Source organism: Pseudophryne corroboree, chromosome 4 (genome assembly GCF_028390025.1).
Source record: "Pseudophryne corroboree isolate aPseCor3 chromosome 4, aPseCor3.hap2, whole genome shotgun sequence".
Lineage (NCBI taxonomy): Eukaryota > Metazoa > Chordata > Amphibia > Anura > Myobatrachidae > Pseudophryne > Pseudophryne corroboree.
In genome coordinates, this window is record NC_086447.1 from 346,211,340 (window position 1) to 346,232,858 (window position 21,519).

At 40.7% G+C, this 21,519-nt stretch overlaps 1 protein-coding gene across 1 annotated transcript; it reads left to right on the top strand.

The window, feature by feature from the left end:
* Positions 1-6,911: 6,911 nt before the first annotated feature.
* On the top strand, positions 6,912-21,304 carry CLDN1 (claudin 1). Its single transcript, XM_063916462.1, has 4 exons — positions 6,912-7,340; positions 16,542-16,706; positions 17,306-17,390; positions 18,641-21,304. Exons 1-4 carry the CDS (start codon positions 7,118-7,120, stop codon positions 18,801-18,803), a joined length of 636 nt encoding a protein of 211 aa, XP_063772532.1. The 5' UTR covers positions 6,912-7,117; the 3' UTR covers positions 18,804-21,304.
* The last annotated feature ends 215 nt before the right edge of the window (positions 21,305-21,519 follow it).

Here is a 21,519-nt window from a genome sequence, read left to right on the forward strand (position 1 = left end):
CATCTGTGGTTACTAAGACCCAGTCCTGAATCCCGAACCTGCATCCCTCTAGCAGGTGAGAGCTGTGCAACCACCACAGGAGCGAAATCCTGTTTTTTGACGACAGGATTATCTTTCTGTGCATGTGTAGGTGTGACCCCGACCATTTGTCCAACAGGTCCCACTGGAATACTCTGGCATGGAACCTGCCAAACTGTATGGCCTCGTAGGCCGCCACCATTTTCCCCAACAACCGAATGCACTGATGGATCGACACACCTGATGGTTTCAATATCTGTTTTTCCATTTTCTGGATTTCCAGAGCCTTTTCCAGCGTAAGAAATACTCTCTGAACTTCTGTGTCCAGAATCATCCCGAGGAAAGACAACCTTGTTGTCGGTTCCAACTGTGACTTTGGGTAATTTATGATCCACCACTTGTTGTTGGAGTATTGACAGGGAGAGGGATACGTTTTGTAATAACTGCTCCCTGGATCTCGCCTTTATCAGGAGGTTGTCAAGATAAGGGATTATATTGACTCCTTTCTGACGAAGGAGGACCATCATCTCCGCCATCACCTTGGTGAATACCCTCGGCGCCGTGGAGAGACCAAAAGGTAACGTCTGGAATTGGTAATGGCAATCCTGAATCGCGGATCTCAGATGAGCCTGGTGAGGAGGATAAATAGGGACATGCAGGTAAGCATCCTTTATGTCCACCGACACCAAGTAGTCCCCCTCCTCCAGACTGGCAATCACCGCCCGAAGTGATTCCATCTTGAACTTGAACCTTTTCAGATCTTTTAGATTTAAGATTGGTCTGACCGAGCCATCCGGCTTTGGAACAACAAAGAGGCTTGAATAAAATACCCCGCCCTTGTTGTGACAACGGTACCAGGACTATGACCTGGTCTTGACATAATTTTTGGATTGCCGCTATTACTGCTTCTCTCTCTGGCGGAGAAGCTGGCAAGGTCGATTTGAAAAATCGGCATGGGGGAATGTCTTGAAACTCTAGTTTGTATCCCTGGGATACTATTTGCAACACCCAGGGGTCCAGGCCAGATAGAATCCAATCCTGGCTGAAGAGTTTGAGACGTGCCCCCACCCGAGTGGCCTCCCGCAAGGGAGTTCCAACGTCATGCTGGGGATTTGGCAGAATTAGGGGTAGACTTTTGCTCATGGGAACCTGGAGCCGGTGTGGGCTTCTTTCCCCTTCCCCTTCCCCTACCTGCAAAGGAGGAGGGACCTCTCGTCTTTTTGTATTTATTGGGCCGAAAGGACTGCATTTGCGGGTGATAGGTCTTTTTTGCCGGTGCAGGCGCAGAGGGCAAAAATGTTGACTTACCTGCGGTAGCCGCCGAGACTAACGCATCCAGGCCATCGCCAAATAAGGCCTCACCTTTATATGGAAGAGCCTCCATGTGCGTTCCACTGGCGAATCCATAAGGCCCGCCTAGCTGATACTGCCATGGTAGCGGCTTGTGAACTCAAGAGTCCAATATCCTTCATTGCTTCCAGCATGTGGGCGGCAGCGTCCTTGATATTCCCTAACTTAATGAGTATCTCATCTTTATCAATCGTGTCAATTTCTGACCATTTTTCAATAGCGCGACTCACCCATGCGCAGGCAATAGTGGGCCTGAGCAGTGTACCATTGGTAACATAAATGGATTTCAATGTCGTTTCAATTTTGCGGTCTGCCGGCTCTTTAAGAGAAGCCGTGCCAGGAGCAGGGAGAATTACCTTCTTTGTCAACCTGGAAAGTGCACTGTCTAACACAGGGGGTGACTCCCACTTTTTCCTGTCCTCAGCCGGGAAAGGGTAAGCTATGTGAATCCTTTTGGGAATACAACATTTTTTATCAGGATTCACCCACATCCCTTCAAACAGAGTATTTAGTTTGTGTGAAGGAGGGAACGTGACTTTGGATTTCTTTTCCTTACATAAATAAGCTTTCTCCTGAGGTACAGGAGTGCTTTCTGTAACCTCCAACACGTCCCTTATAGCTATAATCATATATTGTATACTTTTTGCCAATTTATGATCTATCTCTCTGGATTCACTATCGTCGACACAATAATCAGAATCCGTGTCGGTATCAGTGTTTACAACATTTGCAAATGGTCTCTTATGTGACCCAGAGGGGCCGCTCACATAAGGAATAATAGCATCCTGAAAAATCACATCCTCCACAGATTTTCTCCAGCATGCAGCCTTAGATTCAAACTTATCCAATCTACGGTTAATCAGATGCATACTGTCACGTAGCTCTTTCACCCATGCAGGCTCTTGGTGTGCCAGTAGCGCCACCACATTACAACTCTGTGTCCCTAAAATGGCTTCCTCCGGGGAGGAACTCACTGCCTCAGACATGCCTCACACTTGTACAGCACTCACAGACACACTGGGACTTATTTGGGGACAGACCCACAGTAAAATCTGTCAGAGGGACACAGTATAGGAGCAGCCAGCTCACAACCCCAGCGCCTGTATTTAATGTCTGTGAACACAGAATGCCCACTGACATGCAGTGCTCTTTACACAGTAAAACACATTTGTAAAGCACCCAAATCGCTTTGTGCCCCCCTTATTTACACCCTGAATACTTGTAGTCAGAAGTGGAGGAGGACCAGCTATATCTCTGCAGCCTGAGGAGAGAGAGAGAAAATGGTGCTGAGCAGTGTGCTGGCTGCCTGAGGAAGAAGCTCCGCCCTTTTTACCTCAGAGACTGTTTGTAATATTTATACTGGCGGGGGTAGGGCTGTGCCTGGGCATCTTATGCCCCCTATTAGCCAGTTTATAGAGGTATTTTGTTGCCCAGGGCGCCCTACACCCTGCAGTGCCTGTGTGTGTGGGCAGCAATGGCGCGCTGCACTCCCGCCAGCCGCATCGTGCCTCAGCCGTCACTTACTTGATTGAAGTTCAATCTTCTCATACTCACCTGTCTTCTGACTTCTGGCTCTGTGAGGGGAGTGACGGCGTGCTGTGGGAGTGAGCATCTAGACACGGCTAGCGTTCAGTTCCCTTCAGGAGCTAATAGTGTCCTGTCAGCCAGAAGCAGAGCCATGAAACTCTTCAGGAAGTTGGTTCTGCTTCTGCCCCCTCAGTCCCACGAAGCAGGGAGTCTGATGCCAGCAGATCTCCCTGAAAATTAAAAACCTAACATAAGTCTTTTCAGAGAAACGTAGTAGAGCTCCTCAGAGTGCATCCAGTCGACCTGGGCACATTTCTAAAACTGAGGTCTGGAGGAGGGGCATAGGGGGAGGAGCCAGTTCACACCCAATGAAAAGTCTTTAGAGTGCCCATGTCTCCTGCTGATCCCGTCTATACCCCATGGTCTTGATGTCATCCCCAGCATCCCCTAGGACGTATGAGAAATATATATATATATATATATATAAATACTGTGTGTGTTTGTGTGTGTGTGTGTGTGTGTGTGTGTGTGTGTGTATATATAGAGAGAGAGAGAGATTGATTTATGTGTGCATGTGTCGTGTGCATGTTCACCTGATGAGTGTCTTAAAGTGTGTTTCTTTCTAATAACAAATGTAATATATGTATCAGAGATGGTCTAGCTCCTTGGAAGCAGCAGTGATAGCGCTGTATGTAAATGCAGCAGGAAGCATCTATTACATGTACATGCCTCCTGCTGCACTAATGATCTGAGCTGCAGCAGGAGGCATCTATTACATGTACATGCCTCCTGCTGCACTAATGATCTGAGCTGCATCCTAGGACGCAGCATCGGATCAAAGCACTCACAATCAGCAGTCTTGCGATACCCATGCCATGCAAGCTGCCCATCGCAGTGCACAGGAAATCTCCGTCCTACAACGGAGATCCCAGGCTTCTTGCCACCCTCTAAGTGGCGGCGGTACGCCTCTGTTTTTCCAAATTGAGCCTGTCACCACTCCTGAAACAACATCAGACTATAAATGACAGCCTGATGCCGGCCTGCGTCCAATACCGCAGGACACATTTGCACACGTGTAGAACGGGTCCTATGCATGCACAAACTACTGCAACCTCACCTGAATGACCCCGGTGTGACAATTAAGTGCTGCAAATGTTATTATTCATGTTAACATATTGTTAACTTTATATATGTGTAAAAAACACCAATCAATACTTGCTGCAGGTAGAAAAGGAAGCCACACCTAATTGTTACCAATGTAACACAAACGTCAATGATAGGATTTATTTCTCTTATACAGTACTATCTACATTTAGTTACCCTCGCTAATAGGCAATTATTCACATGGGCCCTCATTCCGAGTTGTTCGCTCGGTATTTTTCATCGCATCGCAGTGAAAATCCGCTTAGTGCGCATGCGCAATGTTCGCACTGCGACTGCGCCAAGTAACTTTACTATGAAGAAAGTATTTTTACTCACGGCTTTTTCTTCGCTCCGGCGATCGTAATGTGATTGACAGGAAATGGGTGTTACTGGGCGGAAACACGGCGTTTCAGGGGCGTGTGGCTGAAAACGCTACCGTTTCCGGAGAAAACGCAGGAGTGGCCGGAGAAACGGTGGGAGTGCCTGGGCGAACGCTGGGTGTGTTTGTGACGTCAACCAGGAACGACAAGCACTGAAATGATCGCACAGGCAGAGTAAGTCTGGAGCTACTCTGAAACTGCTAAGTAGTTAGTAATCGCAATATTGCGAATACATCGGTCGCAATTTTAAGAAGCTAAGATTCACTCCCAGTAGGCGGCGGCTTAGCGTGTGTAACTCTGCTAAATTCGCCTTGCGACCGATCAACTCGGAATGAGGGCCATGATTCAGTAGGAGGATCCAGTCATGCTGTCAGCGTGCAGCCACCTCTTCACTTGATGACACCTTGGATTTTATGTAAAAAACCTGCGAAACTATATCCAACAAAGAGGATGTATTTGTACTGTTAGAATACAGCTACCTATTCATTAGCTTAAGCCATTTAAAACAGGTAAATATATTAAATTAAGAGTTTTATCATGATTCAGTTATTTCTGTATGAATTGAGAGTAATTACAGTATCTGTTGTCAATACCTGAATGTATGAGATAGGAATATTTTTCATATTGTGCTCATATTAGTGCCCTTATTTATCAATGGGTGATACATTTCACTGTGAGGGATAAATTGCACCAGCCAATAAGCTCCTAATTTCCATGTCACAGGCTAGGTTTGAAAAATGACAGTTAGGAGCAGATTGTCTGGTGCAATTATCACGCACAGTGAAATTTATCACTCATTGATAAATAAGGGCATAAGATTTTTATTATTAAACTGGAATTTTACACTAAGGTTGTGCCGCCGTTTTCTCTGCTTACTACTCGGTCGCTTGCTTTTTAGAGCGGGTTATTATATGTATATGGGATTCATTTTTCATATACTTTAATTGAAGTTTATGATACTCATTATTACCAGCTGACATCAGGGTCACACAAGCAGGGAGCAGGAAAGCTCTGCAGCTTGTTGCACCAAATACATGCTGACAATTTGTATCTGCCTAGCACCTGTATGTAGGATACAGAAAACCTTGAAGCAGCAGCAGATGGGGCAACACTGATGCAAAGAGAGTGTGTACCAAAATCCACACCATTTAAACCTAATAGCCTGATTCAGAGTTGCACGTTTGGCAATCAGTGCCTGTATTCAGAGTCAGCTGCATCTATGTGACTACACTGCCAACATCCACCCACTAGTGAAAGTTATAATCATCAACGGCACACATTTGCACCAGACCTATACTTAATGCAGGAGATCTGATTGAAGTCAGACAGATCTCTTACATATACTCATCTCTGAGCAGCCCACAATTCCATCAACCTGCCTGCAATATGCCCAGGCAAACTTGTCCTATGTGCAAATACTCTGAAACCACCCAGTTATATCCACTTAGCTGCAAGTGGAAATATAACAGACCCATAATTGCTCTAGGCTGCATATGAATGCCAAGACGCATACACAGTTTGATTCGTATGCTAACAACATTGCATGCAACTTATCAGGTCCAATATTACAAAACAATACTTGATCACTGCATCAAAATGATACTTGAAAAGTTGAACACGTCAACTAGGTCTCAAAGATAAAGAAGCAGATATCAATTTGACATGGCACATACGCTCAGAATCCTTATGGGAAACCATCACAAAATTGGTCCATCTTAGATCTTTGAATTTTCCTTAATACTGTACCAGACTTAATCAAAACACTCGTACTTGCAAACAGTCCTGATGACGCTGACAATATCACTTCACCAGCTTGCTAGCCCTGAAAGCCCCAAAAGAGCTGAATAACAAAAAAAGAAGAGCAAACATCTTTAAGCAAAAAATTATCTTCATCTATAAGTTGCAGAGTGTGTGTTTGGACATTAATGATGAAGTGAAAAGGAAATACTCCATTACAGTTTCCTTTTAAAAATGCTACGATGAAATTCAAGTTAGATTTGAACAATGTATTTATCTTTTTACTACATATAAGGATTTGGTAGTTTATACAGTATGTTCCTTATAGGCTATATTCTATGCTCCTCCAATCTAATAGTTAGATTTAAATCCTTACTAGTGTTTTTTTTTTTTTTTTTTCCAACACAACAGACTAATGAGTCGACTTACAGTAACCACTTGACGTTTATAGAGGAAATAAACAGATGAAATGACTGCCTGCTTCGTCTATTTTTCCATGTTATTGTTCTAGCTGTTTTTACATTTCTATACTGCTCTTGTCTTTATGCGGATAACACCTGGCATTGTAAATATGCATTATGGATGGGAACCAAACCAATGGCTTTAGGGCTGGAATCAACTTAGCCACTAACCCAAGGCAATCCAGAAAAAAAAACATGTGGTGTCATATGCAGTGGTGGGAGGTGCAGACAAGGAATTGTGCAATGGGAGTGACTACTGATTCTCTGGGTTTTTCTATGGAATTCCTCTAGGAGGACATCTGGGAGAGTTTAAATAAAGCTGATACACAAAATTGTTCATATACAGTAGGTGTTAGACTGTCAGGCTACTCATCCACTCCTCTTACGAATATTATATAATAGGGGAAAGATCTTTTAGCACTTACTATCTATTTTATACATAGAAATTTATCTTATTTACATTAGATTAGAACGTCTTTTAAGCAATTCCAGTTGCAGAAGATGGCCAATACAGGCTTACAGATTCTAGGATTTGCATTGGCTTGCATAGGATGGATCGGGTTTATAGTGGCAGTAGCTATCCCCCAGTGGAAGATGTCCTCTTTTGCTGGAGATGCCATCATTACAGCACAGGTCACCTATGAAGGACTGTGGATGTCCTGTGTCATGCAGAGTACAGGGCAGATGCAATGCAAATCTTATGATTCCTTGCTGAAATTGGGAAGTAAGTACCAGTTTATTGTCATTTTATTTTTGTTTATTGTTTTGTCTGAACTCATATGTGCTTTATATGCAGAAACAGTAGTTCTAACATAGTTATTGTAGTTAGTGATTAGTATGGTTCAGTTAAATCATTTAAGGAAGGTTTTCTGTAATCAATTATGTATTTGCTTAAAATAAACTTTGGCTATCTAAAATGTGAGAAAATAAAGACAAATTGTTAATGTGGTCACTGCATTTAGTTTTATTAAGTGAGTCATATGAAACTCCACATTCATTTTATATATATATATATATATATATATATATATATATATATATATACGTAAATCTAATCCTAGGTTTTATCATGTGAAATAAAGGTAAAGGAGATGCCCCTAGTAGTTGACAATTTGCTATATAAAGTTTGCAAAGTAAAATACATAAAGGATAATTCACACCTATTCTGCTGCTTTTCACATGTTAATAAAGGCAAATAAAAGTCAATGATGCTGAATCCATCATAAAATTGTAATTCTGTAAATAAAATGTATATTGTGGTACAGCCTACTCTCATGCATGGCCAGCATATTGCATTGTACTGGTGAAAAGTAATACAGTACACAGAGCATTGGAAACACTGTCCAACTGCAAGACTGTAGTAACAGAGCATGTTAGTTTTGAATTATATTCACCAATTTACCCAGCACAAATGTGTGAACAAGCCACCTACTGTATGTTCACCTATGTATCCTTGTGACCTCACAAGGTGTGGTTCGAATCCCAGTGATGAATTATATATGCTACATAGCTGTTTTGGTTTATGCCATCCTAGGGATAAAAAACATGTCCAGTAAATACCCAAACAATAATTAAGAATCAGTACAGTATTGTTGCTTACAGTAAATTATATAAGTGATAGACCAGTTTATAAACCTAATACTCTTAAATTATTGTAGGCTATAATATGTTGTTGTTGTTATAATGAAAGTAGGGTATACTTAAGTATCCTAAACTTAGAACTAGAGATGTGCGGCTCGGTTCTCCAGAAATTTAAATCAACCTGAATTTTGGGGATCCAAATCTAACCAAAACCCGGTCGGGATCTCCCAAGGAGATCCAATTAGAACGGAGTCCCGGTTCGGATCTTCCATTGGTTCAAATTTCAGATTTTAAATCTGAATTTTGGGTTTTTGATTGCTAAAATTACATGATTTTAGCTGTTTTTCACTTTTTTTTTCTTCTTGATTTTTATCAATGATTATCACTACTGGGGAGGGTTGATTACCCCTACTGGGTAATTTCACATTTGATATTTCAGGAAATGTGTTACTGTAAGTATGTAACCCAAATGGTTAACCCCTTGCTATTATGCAAACTCAAGACATTTAAAATATTTTAAACATATTAAAATAACCTTAGGTAAGCTACTTAAAATAACCTTGGATAAGCTAAAGTAACCATGTTAGGGAATCAAGACTGTGCATTACCCTTTTGTTTAATGACTTTTTGACTGAAAGAACACTTGTTAGTTGTTTTGCAAATAAATGTATGTTATTAATAAATGTAAGCTAGTTGGTTGTTAGGTTTACAGAAAATGCCCTCAACACTTACTTTATATGACAAAGGGTCCTATTTACTGAGATTTGGAGAGAGTTAAAGTGGAGAGAGATAAAAAGTGAATATGCCTCTTGGAGAGAGATAGAATGGACAGAGATAAAGTGCCAGCCAATCAGCTCCTCACTGCCATGTTGCAGGCTGTGTTTGAAAAAAGACAGAAGCTGATTGGATAATGCTTTATCATCTCCCTCCAAGGCTTAGTAAACAAACCCCATAATCTATCTGTACCTGAAAACTGACATCAGCTACTACATAAAATGAACTTCATGCACTGTATGACAGTATTTATAGCATAAGTCCTGCCATCTTGACAGTGACATCAGGCAAGTGAATAGAGAAATATGTAGTAGGAGAGCATCAGTGTATAAGCAAGTGTATTTCCTATTAAATAATATAGTGAATAGCATATAGCAATGACGTACTGTAACTCATAGGAGCCAATCTAATGTCAGATTTCTGTAGTCTTGTGTAATCATACTAATGGAAGTTGACATCTCTTGGCTTCTATGGTTTAAATCACATTGTTTCTCTTTACATCATGTTATTAAACATGTGTGAAAAGAAGTGTAAGGCAACTACATGTGAGAGTACAATTTCATATTTGAGCCTATTGTGTCGATATCAAAACACAAATCATCTTATGGGGGTGACCCACCAGCGGTGAGATTTGTCAGCTTTTGTTTCCACAAGTTCTTTCTTTTTTATTTTACAAATTGAAGTAGAGTATAGAGATTTTGTTATGGCCATGCTATAAAGTGGCATTCTAAAAATAGGCCCCTATTCCCTTTTCGTCCATCTTCTACATTTTTTAAGCACGGTTTCGACAATTGTGACTTTCTGTATTCTATTCAGCCATGTTAATATAAACACAGCAGGCAAAAGGTGCCTAGGTGAATTGACAGGATTCATCATGTTGAGGCTTTTGCTAAGCAGCCTAGGACTGAGACATATTTTTTTACCAAGAAACTTGCTAAATAAGAATGATTACAGCAGACAGAGAAGCTGTGGGCCAATTAAACAGCGCATGGCAATAAAAGTGTCAGCCTGAAACACTCTCATGTGTATAATGAGTTTATAGAAACAGTTATTAAACTTTAACTGGGCTCTGTTCCGAAACAATTGTCAGGTGTCTTTTATCCATAAAATAAAGTTATTTGAGGCCTGAGACATGAAAGCTGGCTTTAGTCAGGATTGCTGATCATTATTCACCAAGTGGCACAAACACTATTATAATGGCTGCTTCCCACTCTAATCTATTTGGGGGAAGAGCTGGGCAATACTGAACACGTATCCTCTTATAGCTGAGTTGGAGACAAGATCAAACCCGTCAAAGCAGTTACCCTGGAGAATTGCATATTTTCTACAAAGCAGTTCTCCTCCCTAAAATAAAATACAAGAACTAACAGAATTCTGCTGTCCCAGGAGAACATTCCACCTGGTATATAGCAAGTTAACCTTTTCACTACTACTGTGTAGATATAGTGAGATATAACTACATATTGGGATTTTTGTGTTTTAAAAAAAATCCATGTAGCATGAGATGTGCACCAGGGACTTATCATTTATTTATTTACAGTTATTAATATAGCGCATACATATTTCACAGCGCTTTACAAAGAATATTTAGTCATAATCATCAGTTCCTGCCCCAGTAGAGCTTACAGTATAAATTCACTACCAAATATACACACACAGACATGTACACTTTGGTGACTCAGAAGTCAATTAGCCTATCAGTATGTTTTTTGGATTGTGGGAGGAAACTGGAGCAGCCAGAATAAACCAACGCAGACACTGGGAGGACATATAAACTCCACAGAGATAGGGCCTCAGTGCTATGATGTAGCAAGCTAATCATGTGCCACCGTGCTGCCCATCATGTTTATTTGCTATTTTTTTTAACTTTTTTGTGCTTACTCCATACACTGATAATGTTGCTTCTCCCAGACTACATGGTAATAGATAAAATAGGACTGTAGAACTGTCTCTCCATGCAGCTCTTCAGCTTATCTAATAGACTATAACCTGCTATATTTTCTAGCACAGTATATTGAAAACTATCTCAAGAATCCTGCATAGACATGTAGGTCTAAAGACCTGTCAAATCCATGACCATGCAGGAAGGACTCAGAGCGATTAGCAAACTACAGAGGCTGATGCAAACTGAGTCATATCCATACATTCAGGGAGTACTGAAGGATCCTGGGAGAGTAGACCAGCATCCCGGTTCCCCAGTGAAGTCGGTGATCCAGGGGCATGATGACACAATTGCATTGACTCATGCCACCATAGCCATGGCTCTCACTGGGCCATGGCACAAATATCTATATGGAGCAGTCAGAGCTGCAATTATGTGATTTGCATTGCCACAGACAACCTCCATGCCCAGAAGCTCCCATCTGTGCATTTAGTCCCCTTGACTAAAGGATTCACCAAATACGAAGTGAACACTTTGAAAGTCTGTTTAGTATAACTTTCCTAAAATTGCTCTGTGCTAGCTCACAAAGCGGACACACGGATATGCATGGTTGCAGAACTGTATGTATTATAATTCCCTCTGAATATAGAGTAGTAGTGTGGGTGGGATTGGGAAGGGGCATTGTGATATATGCATCTCATGCACGCCTGCAGCCAGAAGTACACATGTCTGCTCTAGTACCGGCCTAAATACAAGCAGTAACACAAATAATTGTGATGTCTAGGAGAACTACCAGAAAGAGCATACTTCCCAACTGTCCCCATTTCAGCAGTACAGCCTCCCTACTAAAATTATCACTTCTGAAAAAACTGCTCCTTTTGCGTAGACAGTTTTTTTGAAATGGGGCACTTCTCTCCTGATTCTACAGTCTTCTGAGACTCTGCGCATGCGCAGCTTCAAGACGAGCTGTGTAAAGACCTAATCAGAAGAAAAGTGAAGACACCCAAGAGGACAAACTAGCCAACCCATTGCAACTGCCTACTGTGCCGGTGTCATTCCAGCCGCAATTCACCTTCCTACTGCCATTGCCAGAGCCACCTCATGTATACCTCCACTGCAGCAGACACCAGTGTCTGTCCACCGATGCTGCTGTGACCTCTCACTTGCCCCCGATTTACAGGAGGACTGTTCGGGTATCTGGTGAAGCAGCTAGAGGTAAGAGGACACAGCAGGGAGTGATCTTTTCAGACTCCTCTGATGCATCTGGAAACTGAACGTCATCTTAGGATGGCTAACAGTTTCGCTTTCAAACTACCAAAATAATGCATTTTTGGAGTTTGATTAATTTTCCGGTTTCAACATCCCCATACTTTAGTATGGGGAGTGTGGAAATTATCACAGAAGGCTGTAACAAAGGAGATATGAATCATATCTCATTTGTTACAGGCTTGATGAAGGAAGATTTGTGATAAAAAAAAATAAAAATATATAATTGTTAAAAATAGATAAAGGATAATGAATATGCCCCCAAGGCTTAGACCATAGATCCCTTTATTTGTATAATGTTTTGATGTTTCAAACAGTGAAAATAAGTGGAGAAGTAGACCATTGGAAAAGTTGCCCATCATACTAATCAGCTTTGAGGTAGCATTTATCAAGTACATTCTAAAAAATGATAGGTAGAAGCTGATTGAGTTCTATAGGCAATTTCTCCACTGATCCACTTCTACACTTTTTTTTAACTGCATGATACATCAACCCTTAAAATTCCAATCCCTGACTTCTATTTCCAGTATGCATGCAGAAGCCTAGATGCCAGTTCACTTATAAGCCGCCTTGCACTGTTGGCAATAAAACTAGTCTTAGCCTTACCAACTAGTGTTTGGCTGCCCAAGAAACTTTTCCTTTTATTAGTTGCACAATCAAAGATTTCTATATTTGGTCCCGGTCACTTTTGTGAGTATAGGGGGTCATTCCGAGTTGATCGCATGTAGCAACATTTTGCTGCTCGTGCGATGAACTTGACGCCGCCTATGGGGTAGTGTATTTTTTGTGCAGCCCTGCTATGCTAAAAAAGTTTCCTGCAAAACAAGACAAGGGTGAGACTTACTTACCCTGTGCGACGGATCCAGCAATGAAGGTCCCGGAATTGACGTCAGAGATCCGTCCTCCAAACACCTGGACACGCCTGCGTTCGCCTCACCATGCCTGGAAAATGGTCAGTTGACACCCTGGAATTCCTCCCACCTGTCAGTCTTCTTGCAATCGCCGGTGCGATCACTTTTTCCACTGGCGGCGTCGCTGCCTGGCGACTACCATCGCCGGGCAATGACGCACATGCGCAATGCATCCACTGGGCATGTGCAGTCCCTTCCCTCCATTGCGACAAACTGCAGTGTGCGAACGGTTCGGAATGACCCCCATAGTACACTAGAGTGCCCAAATAATGTACGATACAAGAAAGTGTTTGAACCATTTACATTTATTCATTCAAATTTTGTGCTATGCTGGCCATACATCAGCACGACCCGCATCTGCTGCGAGTCATATCACGATATCCCTTCAACTCCCCAGCAGTTCCCTGGCAGTCCCGGACACACAAGTGAAACACAATGTGCTAATGACCTTTCATTAAGCGACTGATTGTGTGCCTCACAAAGAAAAAAAAAAGTCCAGGGAAATGCCACTCAAAATCGTACGATGCATCGTATGTGCATAAAACATGGGCCCTCATTCCGAGTTGATCGCACCAAGCAACTTTTTGCTGCTGGTGTGATCAACTAATCTATGGGGGAGTGTATTTTAGCATAGCAGGGCTGCGAATGTTTGTGCAGCCCTGCTACGCTAAAAAAGTTTCCTGCAAAACAAGCCCTAAACATACTTACCCTGTGCGACGAATCCAACGATGATGGGGTCGGTTTTGACATCAGACATCCACCCTCCATTCACCTGGTCACGCCTGCGTTTTTCTTATCACTCCCCGAAAACGGCCTCCAACGATCAGTTGACGCCACAGAATGCCTTCCTACTGTCAATCTTCTTGCGGTCGCCGCTGCGACCGCTTTCTCCGCTGTCAGCATCGTTTCCCGGCGACATCCCAACAAAACGCGTGCGCAATGTGCACGATGCGCATTCCAGACCCGATCGCTGCGAGGAAGTGCAGCGTGCGATCGGGTCGGAATGCATACAATTATGATGGATAATATGGGCTGCACGTATGATCTAAGTATGCAAAGTCCATCCCGCGGGATTGCGCATAGCATCATAATCGTACCCAAGACATGTACGATGTGCACACAATGGGTCCTATGAGGCGTCAAAATTGTGTATTCGTACACGATATCGACCTAGTGTATGGCCAGCTTTAGAGAATTAAGGGAATGTATACAGTAGTAACATTTTAGCAGTCTCTTGTAAAAAGTTATTTATTAGCTCATGATTTCATCCACAAAAATGGGGCAAAGATTTCTCAAAATGTTTCATTCTTTCAGTTGTAGCCAGTGGTTATGATACAGTTTAAATGAGCGCTACAACTTTTGTTTTTTGCCTTTAAAGAAAATGTAATCAATTGTAAAATCTGGAAAGTATGTCCTCATATATATACCTGCATGAAATGATTAATATCTCCAGCGGTAGCTTTTCAGGCATCACAGAGTTATGCTTTGGAACAGAACATTTGGATGAACTTACAAAGAAAATACATTGTCAGGTTTAAGCTTGCTTATAATTTAAACATGTTGTTACTTTTCAAGTTAGGACTTGGCTGAGAATTCAAAACAGGAAGATTTTCAAAGATGTTATGACATGGTCACCGAATCTGGGATAAAACATACTGTAACAACAGCAGTTAGCTACCAAAATAACAGAGGGACCGCCAAACATAATAAAGGTATAGTCACGAGTACAAATCAGGTCTAATGACCCCCAATCTCAATGTATAATTGGGACTGCAGTTTTCAGGGAAATTTTAATATTTAAAGGTATTTTATTTTTAAATAACACACAACAAAGCATTGTTATGGGCAAGTTAGAGGCGACATCCAGAATTTGAGGCTTTCGCACAATGCTTACACAATTCATATAATGCCTTGAGTGATTTTCAGAAAAATGTCTTTGCATGTAACAGATAAATCTACAATAGTAATGATTTGCACATTTTAGGATGATAATATTTAATATCTCAATGTACGCATGCATATGTGCCTGTGCAGACCCATTTTGCTTGTATGAAACCTTAAGAGTATAGAGGTGGAATGGGGGAGGGAATGGGTACTCTCTCTAGCTAGTTAAGGGCATGTTCAGGGAATTACGGCCCATGCAGACTGGCATGTATGTGTAAACACACGTTAGAAGGCACATTTTATGCAGATGCTATAGGGCAGGTGCCAGTACACATTGTAGTAACCAGACATATATGTTGCGACTGCAGAGGTGTAGGCATCTCAAGATGCATAGAGCTCTGCATACTGTATGTGCAGAAAAAAGCTGTGCACTTTTCTCTTGAGTCATTTACATCCATTTTACTTGCATCCCTGCATCAGCACCTCAGTGTTAAACTTCAACCCCACAGAATCTGTAACAGATCATTCTCCTAGCACAGGAGATTAGAGAATTTTGGATTCAGCTCTACTGACACCTTTCTATCTTGAAATCACGGGATTGAATTCACCAGCAGCAGAATCAGTAGAGTATCAATCCCTGGGGTGCCCACACCACACATCCTGCACACATGTTTAATACTAACCTTTCCAGAGTACCGTGTTTTGGCGGTGCTGCACAAATGATTGAGAAAATGAAGCTCCAGCTATTTTACCAGCAATTTGCGCATGTTCTGCAGAAAAATCACTGGAAACATGGCATGGGTGCCATGTTCCCAGAGACATACAAATGCGCAGTATACTCTGGCTCTGTGCCAAAGTTCACTCACCTGCACTGGCTGCTAGAGAGGAGAGTGCCAACATGGAGTCTGCACACAGCCCCCCGATATCTCTTAATCCTACCCTGAGCAGAATGATCTATTACTGTGGAGTAGAAATGGATGAACTAATATTCTTCAGCTGCCATTCTGCTGGCTTCAGTAGACATATTTTTTTAAAGCAGGTTGCTGTGTAGATCTTATGATGTGCAGAATGGATTCACTGAATCACTGTACATAAGAAGCTTCTGTTAAAAAAGTATAAAAGGAACTACAACAGGATGTGTGATCTACACCAGATACCATGTGACATGTAAATCAAGAATTATGTATCCTATAATATCATGTGTGCAAGCTCCGGGTGCTACATATTCAAGGATAGATGATGCTGTTTGCCTAGTAAACAATGAACAAATATTGGGCCAGATATTTTTATACTACTTATTTTTGCATACGTAGTATTTTAACTTTGAAGATAAAAAAAATAAAGTGGAGGAAAACTACCTGAAATATACTGGATATAAAAAACTAAAGACATTGGTGAAAACCTAAGTGCTACATCTGCATTTGTGTGCCTCATGTACACATCTATAAATACAAACTTTGACCCAGGATAACTTTCATCTATCCCTACAATTGCTGATTTGTTTCTTAAATTGTATCTAATATTGCCGATGCTTATCAGATTTTAAAAAGTACAGTAATTTTGTCATGTATTTTACCTAACCAAATAAGAATGCAATTTGCTAACTAACCTTTTTACCTTTATTCAGGCACTATGCAAGCTACAAGGGCACTGATGATCTGTGGGATTCTTCTGGGCTTCTTTGCAACTTGTATTGCTGCTGTGGGGATGAAATGCTTAACTTGCCTTCAAGATGATGAGGTGAAGAAGGCCAAGGTTGGAATCGTAGGTGGTGTCCTCTTCATTATTGCTGGTAAGAATAATTATTTTGTAGGATCTTTGCAAAGATAGATGGTTGTATAGTAAATGAGGTTTACAAATACAGCATATGTTAGGCTTACAGTGACAGGCATAATATTTATTAGTTAAAATGCATGTAGCTATAATATAAGTACAAATACAGGGTAAGGTACGGCTGAATAATATGTGGAGTTATACAGTTGTAGAAAGTTTGAAAGTAGGATCCTCAGTAATAGAAGGGATGGAACTATTTTACATTGTCAAATGCTACAGCAATACACAGTACAAGTAAAGGGGGTACACACTGAGAGATCTAGTAGATCGCTCACATCACCGCTGTGTGAAGTGAGCGTGTGTCCCCCCCCCCCTTCTCGCTCAGCACACATCACGCTGTGCTTGAGCAGGGGGGAAAGATGTGTACTGAGCAGGGGAGAGATGTGTGCTGAGCGGTCTGTGCTAGATCGCTCAGCACACAGCTCCATGTGTGTACCCCCCTTAACAAAGATTTAGGGAAATTAATAACTATTTGGTTTATAATGGATAAAGGTCAGAGATGCTGGACTCTAGTTATTTTGTATTGTCACACGTACTGAAATTTATTTTCTCTTTCAGGTCTCTGTGTTCTTATTGCAACAGCTTGGTATGGAAATCAAATTGCCAAGGATTTCTATAATGTGTTTACACCAAGCAACTCCAAGTAAGTTCATATAAGTATTAATATATAAATACATAGCACTCAAACAGAAGATATTGCTTACACATGAAAGGGTATAATAATGGCCGCTCGCTATGTCTGTGCAGACATCACAGCTGGGTGGGAATTTTAATTTTCTCACCCAGCTGTGATGTCTGTCCCTGTAGCCAGTGTACGGATGGTTGGCAGCTTGCCCATACACACAGTCAGACATGACGATATCTCTACAAGATACTGTATAACGGCATCGGCTGTGCTGCAGGGTCGACAGACTCGACACATTATGTCTGTGCCGACCAATCAATAAATCATTCTAATGTGTCTCCAGCCAAAGTCTTGTTATCCCTGGTGACAGCCATAAATAATATTAAGATATTTGTAAAATGTAGCACAATACTCGTTTTCCAAACTTTCCTGTATTACATTCTCTTTTAAGAGTGTATTTATCTCATATCACATATTTAATGTGGTTCAGATGTGAAAATATCATCCATAACTACAAGGTAATATAAATTACCATTTACAATTATTATCCCTTGGGTTCCGGGACATACAGTAGCTTGCAAGCAAGCTGTCCCAGTGGAGGATTAGTAGCAAAGTGATAGCTAGAGCTACTACCACTTTGCTCCTGAGTTCGGACCAATTGGGTCTAATGCATTGCCAGCAGGGGCTGATGAGTAGCCTGTAAGCTAATATGTGCTAACACCATCTGAAGATGGCATTAGCTACCGGGGTGAAGCTACATTAATACCCATATACAAAGGTATTCCAGAGCTTGCTAAATGTCCATTTAGCAGCCACCACAGAAACTGAAAGGGATGATTTTGCAATCAGAAATCTGCAGTGGTACCCCCCTAAATACATTCTTGTGATGCTTGAAATTTAGCAATAGTATTTATGATCGTTTACTCGTAGATGAAAGAGATGCACTTAGCTGAGAGATGTAAACTTAGCAGAGAAGTATTATCATAAATGGTGACCCGGCACTGCAGCTCCCTTAGCCATAATTACAAACCAGTAACTTCCATAATCAAAAAATCAAGAATCATCCCAAAATACCAAGGTACCTGCACGTTCTTGCACAATTTTACTATGTGAAAGTTTCCTATCTAAGAGCTCATGTGACTCTGTGATGGAATGCCCCAGAAAGTGAATGACAGGCAATGAGGATAGGGAGGGTAACATTCAAACCTTGTATTAGGAATATACCGTACAGATCACAGAAGAAAAAAAATATTTTGTTTCTCTTCCAGGTATGAGTTTGGTCCAGCTTTATTTATTGGTTGGGCTGGTGCTGCATTAGCAATTTTGGGAGGTGCTTTGCTGTGCTGTTCCTGTCCCAGAAAAGAAACATCGTACCCACCACCCAGAGCTTACAACAAAAATGCACCTTCGACAGGGAAGGACTATGTGTAATTGAAAAGCAGAGAATAACCAGCTGTGCATTCCACTGGACTTGACAATCTCTTTCCCATTGCCATCATGATAACAGATCCATTTGCCAAATTACCTGCTCTTTGCCAGCAACTCAATGTATTGTTTAATAATGGGTTCACAGAGGTACAAACTATCTTAGCATGAGGGTAACTAGATGGCAATATCCAATATAAAAATTGAGTTGTGGTTAAGCAATTGAATTTTATCCTTACCGTAAGTGAGACAGGGCAGCCTTACTAGATCACAAGCTCCCCTAGAATCCATGTTGATTATTATACCCTACACTAAGATACTGCTTAGGAGACAAAATAAGTATAACATCAGAGTTACGGAGGTACATTACATTACATTGCACATGTTGTTAAAGCCATTAAAATGCTTTTCTACATTAATAGTATGCACAGTATCAGCAATTACTGCCCAATACACAAATTTATAAGTAGTGTATTAAGCACATTTTACATATTAGAATTTTACAATCTCAAAGGTTATTTTTTGCATAATAAGGTATTACGGGACATGTAGCTCATTCTTCATAGTTAAAAGGAGCTAAGTAACTATTTATTGCATTTAATGAAATACTATGTAAACCAGCAGCATTAATTCATGGACTGTAGCCAACAAAACATACAGTAATGAGTACTTTGTTCCAACAGTCTCATATCAAAAAGGGAGACTATTTTGGGTATTTGTACTTGAATTACATTTTGTGTGGATTTTGGAATAATGTATGACCTTGTAAAACAGTAAAGCAAAATTCAGTGAATTTATCAAGAGTTGCCCCCAATTAAATTTTCTTTCAAATTGTCTTCCCCAGAAGCCATCACATTTGTCAGGAGAACCTTTGAGCTTTACATCATTATTTACCAGTTGTTTCTGTAAAACAAAGCAGTCTTTCAGAACTACAGTATATGATTGCTCAGCTAATTACTGGATTTGTTGTTAATGTTCGTGGTGGAAGATATTTTCCTTTACACTCATTATTATTTAAAGTACATTCTATTTAGGTTTGCACCAGTTTCAGGATGAATTTAAATGCAAACCAGATTATTATTTTTTTGGCACAATCTGTGCTAGAAAGGGACAGTATGCAGGGGCGGATTGAAGGGAGAGAACGCCCATAGGCACAACAGTAAATTATACCCCCCCCCCCTCCCCACACACACACACCCCTGCCTAATGTTATTATATTTATTGATTGGTCCTCATTTGATGACAGCCAATTTAATAGCATAATACAGGTTGAGTATCCCATATCCAAATATCCGAAATACGGAATATTCCGAAATACAGACTTTTTTGAGCGAGAGTGAGATAGTGAAACTTTTGTTTTCTGATGGCTCAATGTACACAAACTTTGTTTAATACACACAGTTATTAAAAATATTGTATTAAATGACCTTCAGACTGTGTGTATAAGGTGTATATGAAACATAAATGAATTGTGTGAATGTACACACACTTTGTTTAATGCACAAAGTTATAAAAAATATTGGCTAAAATTACCTTCAGGCTGTGTGTATAAGGTGCATATAAAACATAAATGCATTCTCTGCTTAGATTTAGGTCCCATCACCATGATATCTCATTATGGTATGCAATTATTCCAAACTACAGAAAAATCCCATATCCAAAATACCTCTGGTCCCAAGCATTTTGGATAAGGGATACTCAACCTGTAACAAATTATAATACATAATTACTAAGTAGGACAGCTTACAGTGGCAACACGTGCATGTCCTATCGGTTTACACTTCATTCAAGATGGCAAATGGTACAGTACAGTAGAAATATTTTGCAGTTATTGGTACTTTTTGGGTTGACAGTACCAACACAAACATCCAAGTGTCGCCCCAAAACAAGTGCCGCCCCTAGGCATGCGCCTCACGTGCCTAATGGGAAATTTACCATTGACAGTATGTACTAACCTTTTGCAATGGGGAACCCATTTACTTTACAGAGTAAATTTCATTTTTTTTATTTTTTTTTTACTTTTTAAATGTACCTAGAATTTATGCAGTTTAACAACACAAATATCTGTCCTTCCCATGTTTTTCCTGGAAGCTTAGGGCTGACTATCACTCGGCATTTTAATTGCTGATATTATTGCAGTCTGGTTTTAATATGCCAAGGAGCATTGATGAGAGAATGAAGCCAGAGGCTACCCAGATGTTGGTGAACTACAACTCTAAACATTCAGCAGCTTGGTAGGACAATGAAAGTTGTAGTACAAAAGCTGGAGAACCACAGGTTGTCTACTTCACCAATAGAGTTTAATCATTTCAACGACATCACTGTCCCTATTATAGTACATTATGTTATATAGTTTTCTTTTTTTTATGTAATAGTAATTTCTAATGTCAGGTTCAACTTGTAACATTCTTACAAGGCAGAATGAACAAGCTATTCAAATTTCAGTTGGGGTTTGATTGCAGTCAATGCTAATATAATGAACCAGATTGTATTATTGTTATTATGATAATCTTTTTTTTATTATTTTCAATAAATGATTTTTTTTACAATAATGACAATTTGTCTTATTTATTTGTTATAGTGATACCCTTAATAAATGAAATATACCCCCATGCACTCCCGCTTGTAGTCCCACCTCACCCCCCAGGCTCTGTTGTTGCAGCCCCCATCAGGTTCTTCCTCCTGCAGAGTGCTGACGGTATTTAGAAGCCTGGAGTGAGTG

Excerpts from the sequence above, each read along its gene's own strand:
- CLDN1 (XM_063916462.1), top strand. The coding sequence starts at position 7,118 with ATGGCCAATACAGGCTTACAGATTCTAGGATTTGCATTGGCTTGCATA. Across the intron at positions 7,341-16,541 it reads TTCCTTGCTGAAATTGGGAA|GCACTATGCAAGCTACAAGG; the intron begins GTAAGTACCAGT and ends ACCTTTATTCAG. Across the intron at positions 17,391-18,640 it reads TTTACACCAAGCAACTCCAA|GTATGAGTTTGGTCCAGCTT; the intron begins GTAAGTTCATAT and ends TTTCTCTTCCAG.